Genomic DNA, 15,710 nt, shown 5'->3' on the forward strand with positions numbered 1-15,710 from the left:
AAACATTATATTTGCAGCTGTATAGCTGAGTCCTCAGTGAAGGTTTGCCATCTACTGATGAAACATAAGGGAAGCCCTTTTGAGGATATGAGGTTAGCTAACCAGATCTCTAGATCCTGCCACAACATTAGCAACACAATCCTATGCATATCTATTTAGGAGTGAGATTCACTGAGTTCAATGGGATTTGCTCCCAGATGAGTATAGGATGACAGACTTACTATTCTACAACCAGAAAATTAATCACATATTGCAGAACAAGCTTTCAGGTAAACATAGCATACCAACTAAAATCATTATGTAACTATATTTCTTGGGGGTCAGAAATGTAATTGCCATAATTTGGAGACTCATTTTGCTTGCTATAGATGTTAAGATCATTAAAATGTCCATCCCCTAAGCTATAAGCCTGGGAAATTTGACAGTATTTATTTTCTTATTATACAACTTCAGCTGACTGTGAAGCTCAGCGTGAATTCTGTTCAAGGTGGCATGAACTCATGACGCACTAGACGATTTCAAACTGGGAGTGCAATGATATTTTTAGAAGATGACAGTCTTCATCTGTAAAAGGAAATTTCCCATTTCACACACTTAAGTATAAGTCTGAGCAAATAATCTTAAACTTGCCCTAACCCTATTAATTGTAAACTCTATGTGTAAAGGTTGGAATTAATTAGAGCACTGCAGGTAAATAAGCATTCTGCTCCTATACTGACACATAACACTCTGTTGGTAGATAAGAAAGTTTTTTCCTCCTATGTCTACCAATAGGTTTAATCTTTAAAATGAAGCTCATTAAAGCAAAAAAAAAAAAAAAATACACTTAAGATTCCAGGAGGGTGGGTGCTTAATTTTTTTTTTACATTCCAATGACAAACTTTCATATTCAGAGCCGAACATGCAGCCTCATGTGAATCACAAATAACTTTATTTTTACAAAACTAGAACCCCCTAATTTAAACATTAAGTCAACTCTTCAAGAGTAAGAAAATGAACCAAGTAAGAAAATGAACCAAGTAAATGGAAAACAATAGGTATAAATTGGTATACGTTTGCCAATGCATGACAGAGCTATAGAACTGGAAAAGCTGTAAAATTCTTTTTGTAAATAATCTGTTAATACTGAGGCCTGTCACATAGCTGAAAATATTCAGCGTACTTTCCGTTTTGTTAAGTGCAAAAGCAGGTATCATGATTGCCTTTCATTTCGTTCTGATTTTATATTGACTCTATTTATCAGCTGCAAAAATAATCTTGGGGTTGAGTAAACATTCTTAAATTTGGAGATTTCTTTTGTGTAACAAAGCCCGCTATGATATAAAACACCACACGTTTTTTCTTAATGCCGCATGGCAAACAACCAAAGCCACACTATTTCACAAGCCATTTCTGGTGTAGTATAGGTGTAGTCTAAATGTTGCATGGAGTTCTAACATGTACTAAGAAGCTGATAATTTTGCTTTCACAATTTGGGGACCTCTTTCTACATCAGTCTTGCTTTTTCCCTCATAAGGTTGGTGCAGAATCATTTATTCCTATCTGAAAGGTAGTGGTGTGCTGCTGGTTAAAGATCATCGGTGGTCAAAGGCATGAAAGACAACTTGAGGGAAGTAGGCAGCTCCCAGAATCCAGTTTGCTTTCCTGCCAAAGTGGTTATGTTCATATCAAGCTCCCTTCTTTCCTAAGGCCTTTTTTCACCTACTTCTAATTCCTTCATAATTTTTACCCTCTCTTTTTCTGTTTTCCTTTCCCGGTGCCACCCTTTGTGTGCAGCCACTTGCAGTTTGTCCTGAGACCAGGGGCATCGCAGGGGGGGGGGGGCGGAGGGGGCGGGGGCCCCCGGGCAGCGCCTCTGTTGGGGTGACGCATCGGGGGGCCAGCCCCGCCCACTGGGCTTGTTTATTTATTTATTTTTAATTTAAAAAAAATTAGGTGTCACACCCCCCTCGCTGGCCGCCCCTGCGGCTCCGCCCCAGCAGTGCCGAAAATAGCCCCCCCTTGCAGCGGCGCAGCTCGGCATGGAAGCAAGGGGCGGGCCAGCAAGGTGGCCCGTCCCTCTCCCTGCCCCGACTTGCGCTGCGCCAAGGGAGCCCGGGCGGCAGATTTAGCAGCGTGCAAAGACTCCTGAATCCGCCGCCCAGCACCCCTTCTTGCAGCGGCTGCTCCCGCAGGCACGAGCAGCCGCGGCAAGAAGGGGAGCTGCCGCCGGGCGGAGGCTTCTTCAGGAGTCTTTGCAGTGCGCAAAGACTCCTGAATCCGCCGCCCAGCACCCCTTCTTGCAGCGGCTGCTCCCGCAGGCACGAGCAGCCGCGGCAAGAAGGGGTGCTGCCGCCGGGCGGAGGCTTCTTCAGGAGTTTTTTGCAGCGCGCTAAGACTCCTGAATCCCTCGCCCGGCACCCCCGGGGGCAGGGCGTCGCATGCGTCATGACGTCATGACGCACGCACGCCCCGCCCCCCAGGGGTGTCTCTTGGCTTCCCGCCCCCGGCAGCCAAGGGGCTAAGAACGCCCCTGCCTGAGACATTGTTTTAGTTTTCTCCAGTCTTCCCCTTGTCACCATGAAGCCCTGTGAAATGAATGTCACTCACACTTTCCATTCCTCTCACTCCCTGCATCTTGCTAAAAGAACAAACACATTCACAAAAAAATCACCCACAACACACAAATAACCTGCTCGTGTCTATTCCATGGGTAGGCAAACTAAGGCCTGGGGGCCAGATCTGGCCCAATCGCCTTCTAAATCCAGCCCACGGACAGTCCGGGAATCAGCGTGTTTTTACATGAGTAGAATGTGTCCTTTTGTTTAAAATGCATCTCTGGGTTATTTGTGGGGCATAGGAATTCATTCTTTAAAAAAAAAAAAGTCCACCCCCCGCAAGGTCTGAGGGACAATGGACCGGCCCACAGCTGAAAAAGTTTGCAGACCCCTGGTCTATTCCTATGCCTTGTCTCCCTCCCTCCTTAGCCTCTCTGCCCCTCTCCCGTTTCTCTCTTAAGTCAGGGGACACAGCCTCACATAGTGCGAGCGATCACAATTAATCCCTTTGAATCCTGAATGTGATGATGGGGCGTGGTGTGGAGTCTCAAGTGGAAGAGCAAATCTCTCATCCTTTATTCCATGATTCCTATTCCTATGTATCCCCAATATCTGTACCTCACTCACGGTTTTCATACAAAGTATTTCCTATAACTAGCAAATATTTCCCTTAAATCGTTGTATGATTAAATTCTCAAACCATTTCAGGCAAACACAGGAACACCACAAATTAACAGCAGAAAATACTCACATTACTTTGGTGTTTACTGACTTCCATGGCATGCTTAACATCTGGAGGCTCCTTCATATGCGCATAACTTGATGTACCCTTTTCAGCAACATGTTTTTGCTTGTAGAGAACCTGTAAATGGTACATTTTATATGATATGTATCATGCAGGATATGAAGGAAGGTCAATCAGGGTTTCTTTTCTTACACCATTTTTATTTTTTCCTGTCATGCCTTTTCATAAACCTAAACTATGAAGATGCAAAGAACCAGACTCTCTCTCTCTCTCTCTCTTATCAAAAATATCTCATAATGCTCAAGTAATCATTTGCCTTGACAATTTGTTAAGAAACGAACTATAACCTACATTTTACAATTATGGTAGGTATGAAAATGTGCGACAAGAGTGATGTAGTCAAAGACTGCATGCTTACAGGTAAAAGTAGACATTTAAACCCAAGTCTACACCCAATATCCTGTCCATTGAACCAAGCTGACCAGTCAGTACTCACTGAATAAAAGAGATCAAAATTAGAATATTTAATTTTGCATTGAAAAAATGAAAAGCAAGGCAAAAAGCAATTTAACTGTCCTTTGAAATACCAGAATAAACTGTTGGGATACATTCAAGCCAGCTACCCTGTGGGAAGGATCCTGATTAGTTTTTATGTTTGGGTATTGTCCTTTGCTTTTACTTAAAAGTCTCCATTGGTAGCATTTGTATCCTTAAGGCAGGATAGAAACCACAAAGAAAAACTTCAAACCAAGAAGATACATTCTGAAATCTCTTCAGTCATCTTCACTGAACCCAATGCATGCAAAAGACTGCAGTGGGCTTTGGAAAGGGACCAAAGCATGCAGATTGTTTGTTGCCCCAGGCAGAGTTGTCCCTATGTTGTTTTCTAATGTAACGCTGAAATACTGTTAATAATTATTTGCTAATCACTTTTAAATAGTTGAATTACAGGGTTAGAAAATAAACAAGTTGCTGTACTACTGCTCCCCCTTATCTTTCAGGAAGTGGGGAAGAGTGGAAACCTTCAGCTAATTAATTAATTTAGAAGGAAAATGAAACCATCACTAAGTTTTGAATGGCTGTATTTTTATTACCGGTACTTTGGCTATTACATTTATCTATATATCTTTCATAAAACTGGCCGCATATAAGAGATATCAGGTACAGTGAACTGAAATGGTGTGTGGGTGGGTGTAGGCACAAAAACACCACACCAGGTTAGTTCCTCCTTCTGTTGGAAAAAGGGAAGCTTTGGATTCAAACCAACTAGGTTTCTATTCTTGGCAATACGGTCCTCAATCAACAGGCATTTTACAAGGAGCTCTTGGAATACAGGCACTCAAGTGGTGTGTAACCTAATAGCAAAGATTGCAAGAAGATTTGAAAACATATTAGCCAAAAAAAGGATTTGCAACTGGTAAAGATCAATGCAGATTAAAGCAAGCAAGTTTACAGCAGATCAGTAAAAGGAGGGTCTGATTTCTCTCTTCACTACACAAAGATAATACTGGAACAAAACAAATGTGAGATTCTGAGTACCATCATTTTAAATATTGACTTTTTAAAATCTCCATACAGCAAAGGTTCTAGCTGTTTATTTTCAAAATAATGCACATCCGTAAGAGCCCCACAGTTTTGATATCAAAACTGCTTGGTCCACATAATTAATTTCAGACATGGCCAAGGCCACTGCAAAAGAATTTCATGGATGGGTGCAGCAAGATAAACAATACTATTGAGAAACTGCAAACAGAACTTACGATATTGCCAAGGAATGAGCTTTAATAGGATCTTATTTCTGAACTTTAATTTAGCACATAGCTCAAGAACTTCATAAAGTGGTTCAGATTCACCCCAATCTCATTTTGAATCCAAACTGAATGTAAGCTGTGTCCAATCAGATTTACTGAGCCAACATTTATAGATGTGAATATGTGCTTTTAATTAGTTGGTATGCCATAATATTTAATACATATTCAAGAAAGTTGAAAGTTCTGTTTATTCCAAAAATGCATTACACAGCTATACCACCACTCTTTCCTCAATCTTGAATGTAGAACATAGGATTTCCACAATTCATCATTTTCAGAAACATTACTTCAAGCATATTTGCCAAGAGCTTGAAGAAATGTTAGCTATAAAGAAAATTGAACAGTCTGTTGACATGCTCTAATTTTCTATTTTCCTTGGGTCATTTTGTTTCCCCGATAAGGAACAAGCCTTGGAATTTTCTGTCAAAGTGATGGAATGTATGTGAATCAAAACCTTTGTCCTGGTTCCCCCCCCCCCATCATTTCCTCATTCATTTATTTCAAGCAGTTTGTCTTTCATTGTGATATTTTTAAAATACTGTGAGGAGAGCAGGAAACCTGGAAATCCGTTTCCTTGTTTTCCAGAAAAACAAAGGACCTAACTATCTGTTAACTACCATATCACAATGCTCCAAAATATGATGTTATTTATTCTGATACTGTTTTGACAGTATACAGACATAATAGGCAAAAAAAACCATAGAAAATGGGTGCCCAGTAATCCTCTTGAAGGAAGAAATGTTGGTTTGCAAAATCTCTTTTTCATATCCAAGTCAGCTAGAATCCTCACTGCTATTTTGGTGCTCAGAAATTTGTTTACTTCTTCTAATGAATAAACAGTAATGCTAGTTAGGCTAATTGCTGATTAATCTCTTCAGTGCCACATTCGATGATCTCGTACATATCCTCATCCTCCTTGACCCCTCTGCTGTTTTGCTACAGCTGATTACCTTTTCTCTTCCTAATTATTTTTATAGACAGAAGGTCTTCTGCTTTCTCTCAGCAATCTGTTTTTGGCTCTCTGGTATTCTCTTTCCACATAGTCTATTAGGGTCAACTTAGTAGCGACTAAGCTGCTAAAATGTTAGCTAGACTCTTGGGAAGATTTGTAGTTAGTTGGCAGGCGATACTGAAAGTGAGGCAAGTAGGCTGTAGCAGGGTTCTGTCCTGGGCCCAGTGTTGTGTTAACTTCTTAATAAAGGACTTGGGTAAAGGAAATTGGGTGAGGTGATCATCAAATTTGTAGATGTTGCCAGACTTGAGGGTATAGCTGATGGGTATGCACACTGGCCAAATAACAAGGCAAAATGGGGCGATTCATAAGTTGTTTTCTTCCTCCTTCAAAGCGCACTTTAAAAGAGGTACTTCTCTGTACTATTGTTGGTTGTTATTGCTGGCATCCGTCTGGCTTGAGAGACAATGGAGTGCTTCTCCAGGGGTCATAGCTGTCAAGTTTCGGATTTGAAAATAAGGGATCAGCAGTCTCAACTATTCCGGGGACAGTCACATGTCAGTGGTGGGTGGAGCCAGAAGCAAAAGTGGGCGGAGCAGCAATGTAAACTCCAAGTGGGCTTGGGCTCGGAGTGGAGCAAAGAGGAGGGCAGCCATGTGCTTCGCACAATGGAGCCCCATCGTCTTCTTGTCTGATCCCATCAAAACAGGACAGGAAGCAGCAGCTGCTCAAAGGCAGCCAGGCTCCACCCGCCAGCTAACGCTATTGGCCGGCTGAGGGGCTCGGCGGCAACAGATAGAGGCTGATGCAGGGGGAGGAATACACCCCCCTGTAAGCATGGGAAACGGCTCCCACTTGCTTTGAGGGCTGAGGCTTTTCTCTCCAAGTAGGTGAGCAGGGGAGGATCTGCTTCCATTAAAAATGGGAAATTTAAGGGAAATAAAAAATAAGGGAGAGCAGCGGGAAACTGCTTGAAATAAGGGAGAATCCCGGGGAAAACAGGATACTTGACAGCACTGCCAGGGGTGAAGTCAAACAGCTGTGTTAGCAGCACCAAAGTAACCTCCCTGGGGCACAAGCCTGGGCAGTGTGTATGGGGGTCATGGCTTCCCCCCACCCCTGCCTCTTGGTCACAAGCAACATTTTTAAAAAACAAACAAACATCAAATTAGTCACTGAGCAATATAATGTTCTTTCCATCTTCTGTGACAGTACTGTAAGTCGTTGAGGACACCGGAGCCACAATAAATATAGAGAAAAGGCAAGGAAAGCAAAAGGGAGCAGAATATAAATATTATCATTTCATTCCCTCCAGCATATGTCAAACTTGTCTGTGCACGAACGCTGCACTTTTGGAAGATGCGATTCTAGATGAGGGTGGTTTGGGAAGGGACAAATCTCAGCTCTGCTGTAAAAACCACCATCTCCCCTTTCATTTTCCTTGCAGGCATAGTTTTTGGGAAACTCGACAAGAGGAAATTATTCCACTTTCCCTAGCTTTTGCAGCAGAATGCAATGATTTATGTTACAAATGGGAAATAAATGTGTCTGCAGGTTTTACATTTTCATGCTACATCTAATATATATTATGTATGTCCTCTTTTTAAAAAAAAGGATGTGTGTTTCAGAATAAATGTTTTAATAGCAGTTTCATTATTTAATTATTTAGGAATATGTTTTATACGAGGAACATCAACAAGACAGAGCTGCACTAACAAACTTTATTTTAATCTTATAGTCAGTTTTTTATTGTATCTGTTCTGTTGTATCACTGAAGCGGGGGCGGGGGGTGTACTATATAAAACTGTATGCTATGCTGTTTTGGAACAAGGCCAGAAAAGAAATGCATTGACAGCCAGATAAATTATGTTAATCTCATTTATAAATCAAACTAAGTATGTTATTTTAAAACATTCTGTAATTTACTGCTATCACAATAGAAAGCTCACTTAAACTCTTAACTCTTTGCAACCAGCAATTTTAAGAGACTGTATTGATTACACATTTACCTGTTACTGTGCTGATCTAGATTGTTATAAGCTGTTTATTATACATCTGTTTCTCACAACCGTGATTGCAATTTCCTGTTTCTGCCTGCTTGTGGATACTTAAGGTGTACAAATCAAAGTCTATTTTTCGAATGTTGCCAGATTTCAAGCAGTATCGCTAACAGAGAATGTTTTTCTCCCTTGGGAAAAAATCGTAGCTGCCTTTCTTAAAACAATTTATTCTTGATTGAGATTTTTAAGGTTACTCTTCCTGAATAACATACATATAATAAAGAATGAGTATGAAAAGTCTTGTTTATATTTTAAAAAAAGAGTATGGTTGTTCCTTCTTGGCACCTCAAATGAGACAGCAGTGAGATGGCTCATGTGAAAAACACATCTTTGAACCCAAACAAATTGTATAATTTCCCTTTTCTGGGTTAGGTGCTCAAATGTGTGGAGTGGCAGCCTAGCTTCAAACATTAATTGTCCAGAACTACTTTGATCTGGCTTATGAAGCAGGTTTGAGGCAGAAACTGCCTTGCTCACCCTGGCTGACTGAAACTTTATACCAGGTGATAGTCAGGAATGTGCAACCTTGCTGATTCTTCTGGATCTCATATCAGCTTCCAGTACCATTGATCATGGTGGACCTTCTGGGTCTTCTGTCTGGATTGGGAACTGGAGGAATCAAACTGCAATGGTTTTGTTCCTATCTGTGTGTAAGAATCCAGAAAGTGGTGCTGGGAAATGTTTACTCCACCCTGTGGTATGGGTGCATTGGTGCCACTAAGTTCTATGTTGTGTCCTGTGTCATTATACCATTGTCATGGAACTGCTGGTAGAGGCTGTTCAGAGAATTCCTGAAGTGGGAGTACTAGCCAGTCTTACCAGTTACTAACATCGTTGCAGACAGAACACTTCAGGGTGGATCATAGAGTAACTTGTACACTGGGAATCTGGGGAGGAGCAGGTCTTCTACACATTTATGGGAGGCATGGAAAGGAATGGATAGAATGACTGACAGCTAACAAGTTGAGGCAGAAGGCCCCAACAAGTACAGTACCCTAAAAGGGGGGTGCTTCCCTCCATGTGCATAAGCATGTGTACCAGCAGGAAATGGACCAGGCTGCTTAAATATACAGTATACACATTTTTTTAATATAAAATTACTTTGCTCTGAAGCTGCGTAACTTCTTTTGCGAACACGCTGTCAATTGTGGCCGGCATCTGCTGATAGATTGAGTTGGAGAGGTCTTTCTTTGCACCTGCTTTGTATTGTGCCTAGAAGGAAGAGAAATAATGCAGCAATTATTTCAAGCAGATTAAAAAGACATTTAGGACAAAAGGTTCAACATTATGCCTTTCAACGACTGTATATAGAAATAGATTTTGCCCATCTCTGCTGACAAATCTTTATAGATATATCTTTGAGATTCTGATTGCAGCATTAAAAGTTTTTGTCTGTGGTAAGCAGTTATCTTCACAGAATTTGTGGCAGACCCAGTTGAAAGAGTTAATGTAATAATATATATATATATTAAGCATATATGCTCCACTGGAGAGGCTCCCTTTTGTTTTCCAACTTCCATGACAGCCTCTGCTCACCAACTCTGCTTCGTTTCTATTTACTGACCCTCTACAGACCAACCCAACTGAAGAAATCTATGTGATATATCCTACATATGTAAGCTCCATGTTGTCCACCAGAGTTTTGTTTTCCTTGTTTTCCTTGTGTTTGCTACATTAAATAAACATATTTTTAAAATAAATAAAAAGGGGAATGTAGGGGAATGTAGGGGAATGTAGGTGAAAGCATTTATTTCACAACCATTCAGAATTCTCAAATGTGCACAAAGTCTGGAACATAATTTGATGTAAAACCTTTATGCAAAACCAAACACTCTGCCCTGAATATTGTGGAATTTTGTCATGCGTGTGTGTGTTCACTATAGTTCATAAATATTTCTTGCATTTCCAAAACAAATAATGTTGAAGTATTTGACTTGCATCTGTAATCAGTTAAGACCTAAAGAATATAGGCCTACACATAAAAACACAGAATGACACACATATTGAGTATCTATAAATAGATCAAAGCACCTAAGTATTATGAGCTAGCACACAACAGATTTATACTTGGTACATCAATAACATATTAAATAAATTAAAATTGCTATTTGTATCCACTTTACAGATTACTCTCTTGCACAATCTAACAATTCCATTTTTCAGCCAAACTTTGATTCTAAAATAATTCTAGCATGTTGCTTGAAATCATGCAATATCAATTTCCACTAATGTGTTTTTGAATTAAGAGTCCTATAAAAGTGACAGTTTCCAGAGGAACAGCCATGTTAGTCTGTTGCAGCAATTAAAGACTAACTACAGTCGTACCTCTGGTTATGATTGCTTCAGGTTGCGTTTGTCACGGGATATGAATGCGCCGAAGCCGGAAGTACCGGAACGGGTTACTTCTGGGTTTGGCAATTCGCGTATGCGCAGATGTGTAAAATGACGTCACGCGCATGCACAGAAGTGCCGAATCGCGTTGCACACATGCACAGATGCGACACTTCAGGTTGCGGACCTTTCAGGTTGCGGACGGGGCTCTGGAATGGATCCCGTTCGCAACCAGAGGGACCACTGTACAGTGGTACCTCGGGTTACGTACTTAATTGGTTCCGGGTCGCTGTATGTAACCCAAAAAGTACGTAACCCCAAAAAAGAAAAACTGCTTCTGCGCATGCTCAGACTGCGAAAATAATTCTGCGCATGCGCAAATCACATGTGCTTCAGGTTGCGCTTCCAGGTTAGCAGAGTTCGTAACCCGAAAAGTATGCAACCCGAAGCTTACGTAACCCAAAGTACAACTGTACTTTATTGTGGAATAAACTTTGGTGGACACTGATCCATGTGCCTGGGAGGAGAGGGGGCAGTTGCAGTGATTCTGGGTAAGGGGAGGTATGGTATGGTAGGTGGGGCAGGCCAGATAAGCAGTTAGTGACACTGCCATGTGCCAGCCCCTCCTCCAATCTGGGGCTCTGTGGTTGTCCTATCAGCCAGCCCTTTGGTCTGCAGCTGCTGCTGTTGAGTGCCAAGTCAACTATGAATAAGATCTTCCTCATCCATGATCTGACTGTGGATGAGGGGGCCGATGTGGTCTGTATCTCTGAGACCTGGATGGGTGAGCAGGGTGGCACAGGCTCAATGCAGCATCAGGGAAGACTTGAGCATCAGGGGGTAGGAGTTGCTGTGGCTCACAGAAATGTCATTGCTCTGTCAAGGCTCTCTGCCCAGTTGAGAGGGATCTAGAATGTGTGTTCCTGGCACTAAGCAATCAGTACAGACGAGGGATTCTGCTCATTTACCTCCCACTTCACTGCCCAGCAGTCTCCCTACCTGAGGTGACAAGAGCTGGTCTGAGAAGCAGTGTTGAGGACCCCAGACTGCCTGTTCTGGGGGACTTCAACATCCATGCTGAGGCAATTGGCTCTGGGGTGGCTCAGGACTTCACAGCTACCATGACACCATGAGGCTGTCCCAGCATGTGATCAGTCCAATGCAAGTGACAGGCCACACTCTGCAGGCCAGTTGCCAATCTCCCCTTCTTGGGCAAGGTTCTTGAGCGGGTGGTTGCAGACCAGATCCAGGCACTCTTGGAGGAAACTGCCCTGTATGATGACCTCTGTCAGGAGAGAAGCAGGAATATGTATCCCTGTTACCGGTAATTTTCCTCAGTGGCTTTTGATGCCATCAACCATAGTATCCTTCTAGAGCTTGCTGTCTGAATTGGGAGTGGGTGGAACTGCTGGAACTGTAAATATTGCCACTCTGGGACTGTACATATTGCCAAAAAATTTCCCAAATACTGTATTCTGTGCCTTACCTCAGAAATAAAGGCAGAGATGTTTTTCACATGCTTTAGCTGAGGGGTGTCAGGTACAAATATGCACTTGCCTTTAGATTTTTCATATTCTCCTTTATAATGGACCTGTAAATGGAGAAAAGAATAGGATTGGAAAGGAGAAACAGAAAACAATATACTGTATTAGTGTGTGCATATGTATAAAGTGTCGGCCAGTGTTGAACCTTACTGTAGTGTAAGCCAAGCAAGCAAGGTCTCACTGGGGGGCCAGGGTGCAGATTCCAACCAAGCAGATACTGAACCCACACTTGGGTTTGCTGTAGTCAATCCTCCCCCTCAAGCCCCTTATGGGGGGCCCCCATACTATGTTGATCCTGACCAATGCCATTTCCACCCTCATACAATGTTCTTCCGCCTATAATTTCACTTTTTCCCATTAGCCCATCACACAGAGAATATACTGGGTAAAACCTTTCCAGGTATTTTGCTGCAATCTATGGGCCACAGTGCTGCTGGGCAAAGGCATCCCATGCTTTTAGCTTATATGTACCTCATTCAGAAAAGGAAACACAAAGCTTGAATCAGTGCTAGGAACTGGACATCAGAGAGATGTAAAGTGGCTAGATGAGGACACTTAAAACATTTCAGTTATCATCACTATGCTCATAATGGCAGAAATCCAACAGACTTCCATTAAGCCAGTGAAAAGAGCTTTAGAAATCAATGATCTAGAAGAAGCTTTTTCGTGGATGGTGATTTTGCTTCATATTATCCACAGTGGATCTGACAAGTTTCAACTTTGTGTATGTGATAAAAGCAGCAACACCACCCAATTTAAGGCACAATCCTGTTAAAGTTAAGCACAATTAAGTCTCGTTGTTTTGAACAGAAGACAGTTAAGCAAGTGACCAACCATACCACTGAAATTAGTGGGTCTCAAGGGAAAACTAATACTATGGCCATGATACACCCATAGTTAAGAATTTTCATATGTTCAAGATGGCATCGGTATATTGTCTCAAGGCAGGTCAGTATTGCTATCATGCTTTTACAGATGGTAGTGCTGAACCTGAGAGATTATGGTATGACCAATGGCTACTGCAGTGGAATCACAGTTGTGCTGACATTTATTTATTTTGTAAAATATTTTAATTCTGCCTTTCTTTCAAAGAGAAATCCAGAGCGGCTTATAAAATGTAAACACATACAGTATACAACACCAGAAAAAATTTTAAATAATCAAAACCAAACCAAAGGTGTAAAAACACCAAGAAGGAACACCAATAATAATAATAAATGCAATGCCCCAAAAGTCTTCCTAAAGAACTATATACAGTCCAAATGGCACAGACTGCAATGAAGAAGCCAGTCATGTCTCAATAGGAAGTGTATGGGGGGGGGGGGCTCAAGTGACATGACAAAGAGGAGTTCTCTATCTCAAACCCACCAAAAGAATGCCTGAAGCCAAGACTCATTTGCTCTTAAATATACCAGCTCCATTTGAGCAATGATGTCCCAGAAAACAACATTCAGAGTTGTTGTGAAAAGGAGTCACTCATTGCTCAAATTCAACCTTTATGATGCCACTTTAAAGCCAACTTCTATAAAATTTGGGCTCCGCCTTATTTAAACCCCCATCAGAATTTGTTAATGTATTCTGAATAAGCTTCTACTGACAACTTAGAAACGTTGGAACACTTTGTAAAGAAAAGGGAAAACTGAAAACGGCTAAAGCCAGTTTCACAACGTCATTTTGAAGGGAAACCGCTAACCCTTTCACAAATATGCATACATATTTTTCAGGAACAAATTGGTTCATTTCTACTCAGAGCCTTGGATGCGTGCTTTTAAAATCTTGTCTAGCTGAAACATGACCAAAAATTTAATAAGGAATTAACACACTACTAAGAACCTTTACTTACATCACTTATCATTTCAGTGCACCTTCTGGCAAGTTCCATGTTTCTATCCTCAATAACAGGCTTAAGGAACACCTATAGATGAAAGAAGGCATGCCAAAAATGAGTACAAATCACATAATGAATTCCCTAGCACTTTACAGAATGTATCAGAACCACCCACCTTTTCATCAGAGTTCTCATCGTCCTCCTCCTCACTTCCACTCTCCCTAGATTCTTGAAACGGCATTCTCATTTCTTCCGTTCAGTTAGAAAAACGGCAAAGTTCAGTAAGGTAAAATAGCTTGCACTCTACAACTTGTTGAATGCCTATGCTGGTCTGCTTCTACAGTGAGCTTAACGTCCCCATGGTTTTTCCCTTATTTAGGCAGTACTTCAAGGGTCTTATCTGAACAATTCAGCATGAGTGGAGTGAAAGGCGTCACAGATGTCCTTGCCATAGTGACCTTAAAAAAAAGAGAGTTAATACTTCCTTGCAACCAAGCTTAAAATATCTAAAACTGCACTTGAGAATATTGAGCTTTAAACAAAAGTCTGCAGCTTAATTTTGTAAAATTGGTAGGATTACAAAATTCTCAGGAGTGTGTATGCGAACATACACGAGTGCTAGTTGTACACGTGCGAATCCAAGTACACACTTGCAACAACACCTCAAAAATACAATGTTATAGGTTTGAGGGGGGGCCACCCTAAACCCTAGAAATTAATAAACTGTATTATTTTTATTATTTGGTGTATTGGGAGTATTTGGAGTATACAGTTTGGAGCCAGTGCCTCATCTGGGATAGTGGTGTTAGCATTACAAAAGCTATTGATGACCCATCTAAGAGGAATTTTGGGCCTGGGCAGACAAGAGGTTGGGGTGGGGTGGGGGAGGTGACAGGAAAAGTGTGTCTTTAGCAAGGTGTGATGGGAAGAAGGGAGAACAAAGGGAGGTATCTAGTACATACCCGAGTATAAGCCGGCCTGAATATAAACCGAGGCACCTAATTTTCCTACAAAAACCTGGGAAAGCTTATTGACTCAAGTATAAGCCGATTCACCTTTGCCGCTGTGGAGGAGGAGGAGGAACAAGCAGCCCGAAAGCAGCCCTTTGGGCTGCTCCTTCCTCTTCCTCCTTTGCCAAGTTTGCATTTATGCGAGCAGTTCAGGAATGGAACAAGCTGCCTGGGGAGAGTAAAGAACCGCTGTTCTTGTACACTTCTTAAGGAATGGTTGACTGGGGTGAGCGGGCAGAGGCGGCACGAGTGGAGAGAAAGGGCTTCTTTCTCACCGCCCCCCACCGCCCGCCTCACTCGAGTATAAACCGAGGGCAGCTTTTTCAGCACAAAAAATGTGCTGAAAAACTAGGCTCATACTCAAGTATATACTGTATCTTGGGCAGTCTGGCTGCAGTCTGGCTGGGAGAGGTACTTTGGGCTCCTCCACTTTACTGCTGTGGGGAACAAGCCCCTCGGGATGACTATGCTGTAAGATCTGGACACCCTCCATCTAAATATAGGTGTAAATACGTGGGGGGGGGGGGTTAATCGTATTTCTTAAAGCTACAACAGCCTCTGCCGCATCTTCAATTTTCCAAAGGAACACAGACCCTGGTTGAGGGCCAAGACCCCAGGAATCCTGTGCACAGCTCAGCAGGGATCAGAGACCATTGACTAACTATGTCAAACCCCCACTGCTAATTACAAGAGTGTCTTGCATACAAACAGCAAACATAGCTTTCTGCTATTCCTACAGATTTCCCAGAAAGCTGTATGGTTCAAATACCGGGGGGGGGGGGGTTTACAGTAAAACTAAATTACATTTTGACACATTTTCCCAAAAAGAAGACTGTCATTTTCAATGAAGGCAACCTGGTTGACTTAACAGGTGAAAGTTACAACATGGTAA

At 41.9% G+C, this 15,710-nt stretch overlaps 1 protein-coding gene across 10 annotated transcripts in view; it reads right to left on the minus strand.

Moving 5' to 3' along the window:
* NEBL (nebulette) overlaps positions 1 to 15,710 on the minus strand; it is a 142,454-nt gene that overhangs the window by 45,720 nt on the left and 81,024 nt on the right. For 8 of the 10 annotated variants that reach the window (XM_033165657.1, XM_033165659.1, XM_033165658.1 and 5 more), the window contains exons 1-5: positions 13,984 to 14,270; positions 13,824 to 13,895; positions 11,923 to 12,027; positions 9,207 to 9,317; positions 3,289 to 3,399 (exon numbers count right to left, since the gene is read on the minus strand). The exons of the other annotated variants lie outside the window; for them this stretch is intronic. In XM_033165657.1, coding sequence (XP_033021548.1) covers positions 3,289 to 3,399; positions 9,207 to 9,317; positions 11,923 to 12,027; positions 13,824 to 13,895; positions 13,984 to 14,055 — 471 coding nt within the window. In that variant the 5' untranslated portion in view covers positions 14,056 to 14,270. Of the gene's footprint in view, positions 1 to 3,288; positions 3,400 to 9,206; positions 9,318 to 11,922; positions 12,028 to 13,823; positions 13,896 to 13,983; positions 14,271 to 15,710 lie in introns of those variants that run through there. 10 annotated transcript variants of the gene reach the window in all.

The sequence above is a fragment of the Lacerta agilis genome, chromosome 12 (genome assembly GCF_009819535.1).
Source record: "Lacerta agilis isolate rLacAgi1 chromosome 12, rLacAgi1.pri, whole genome shotgun sequence".
NCBI lineage: Eukaryota > Metazoa > Chordata > Lepidosauria > Squamata > Lacertidae > Lacerta > Lacerta agilis.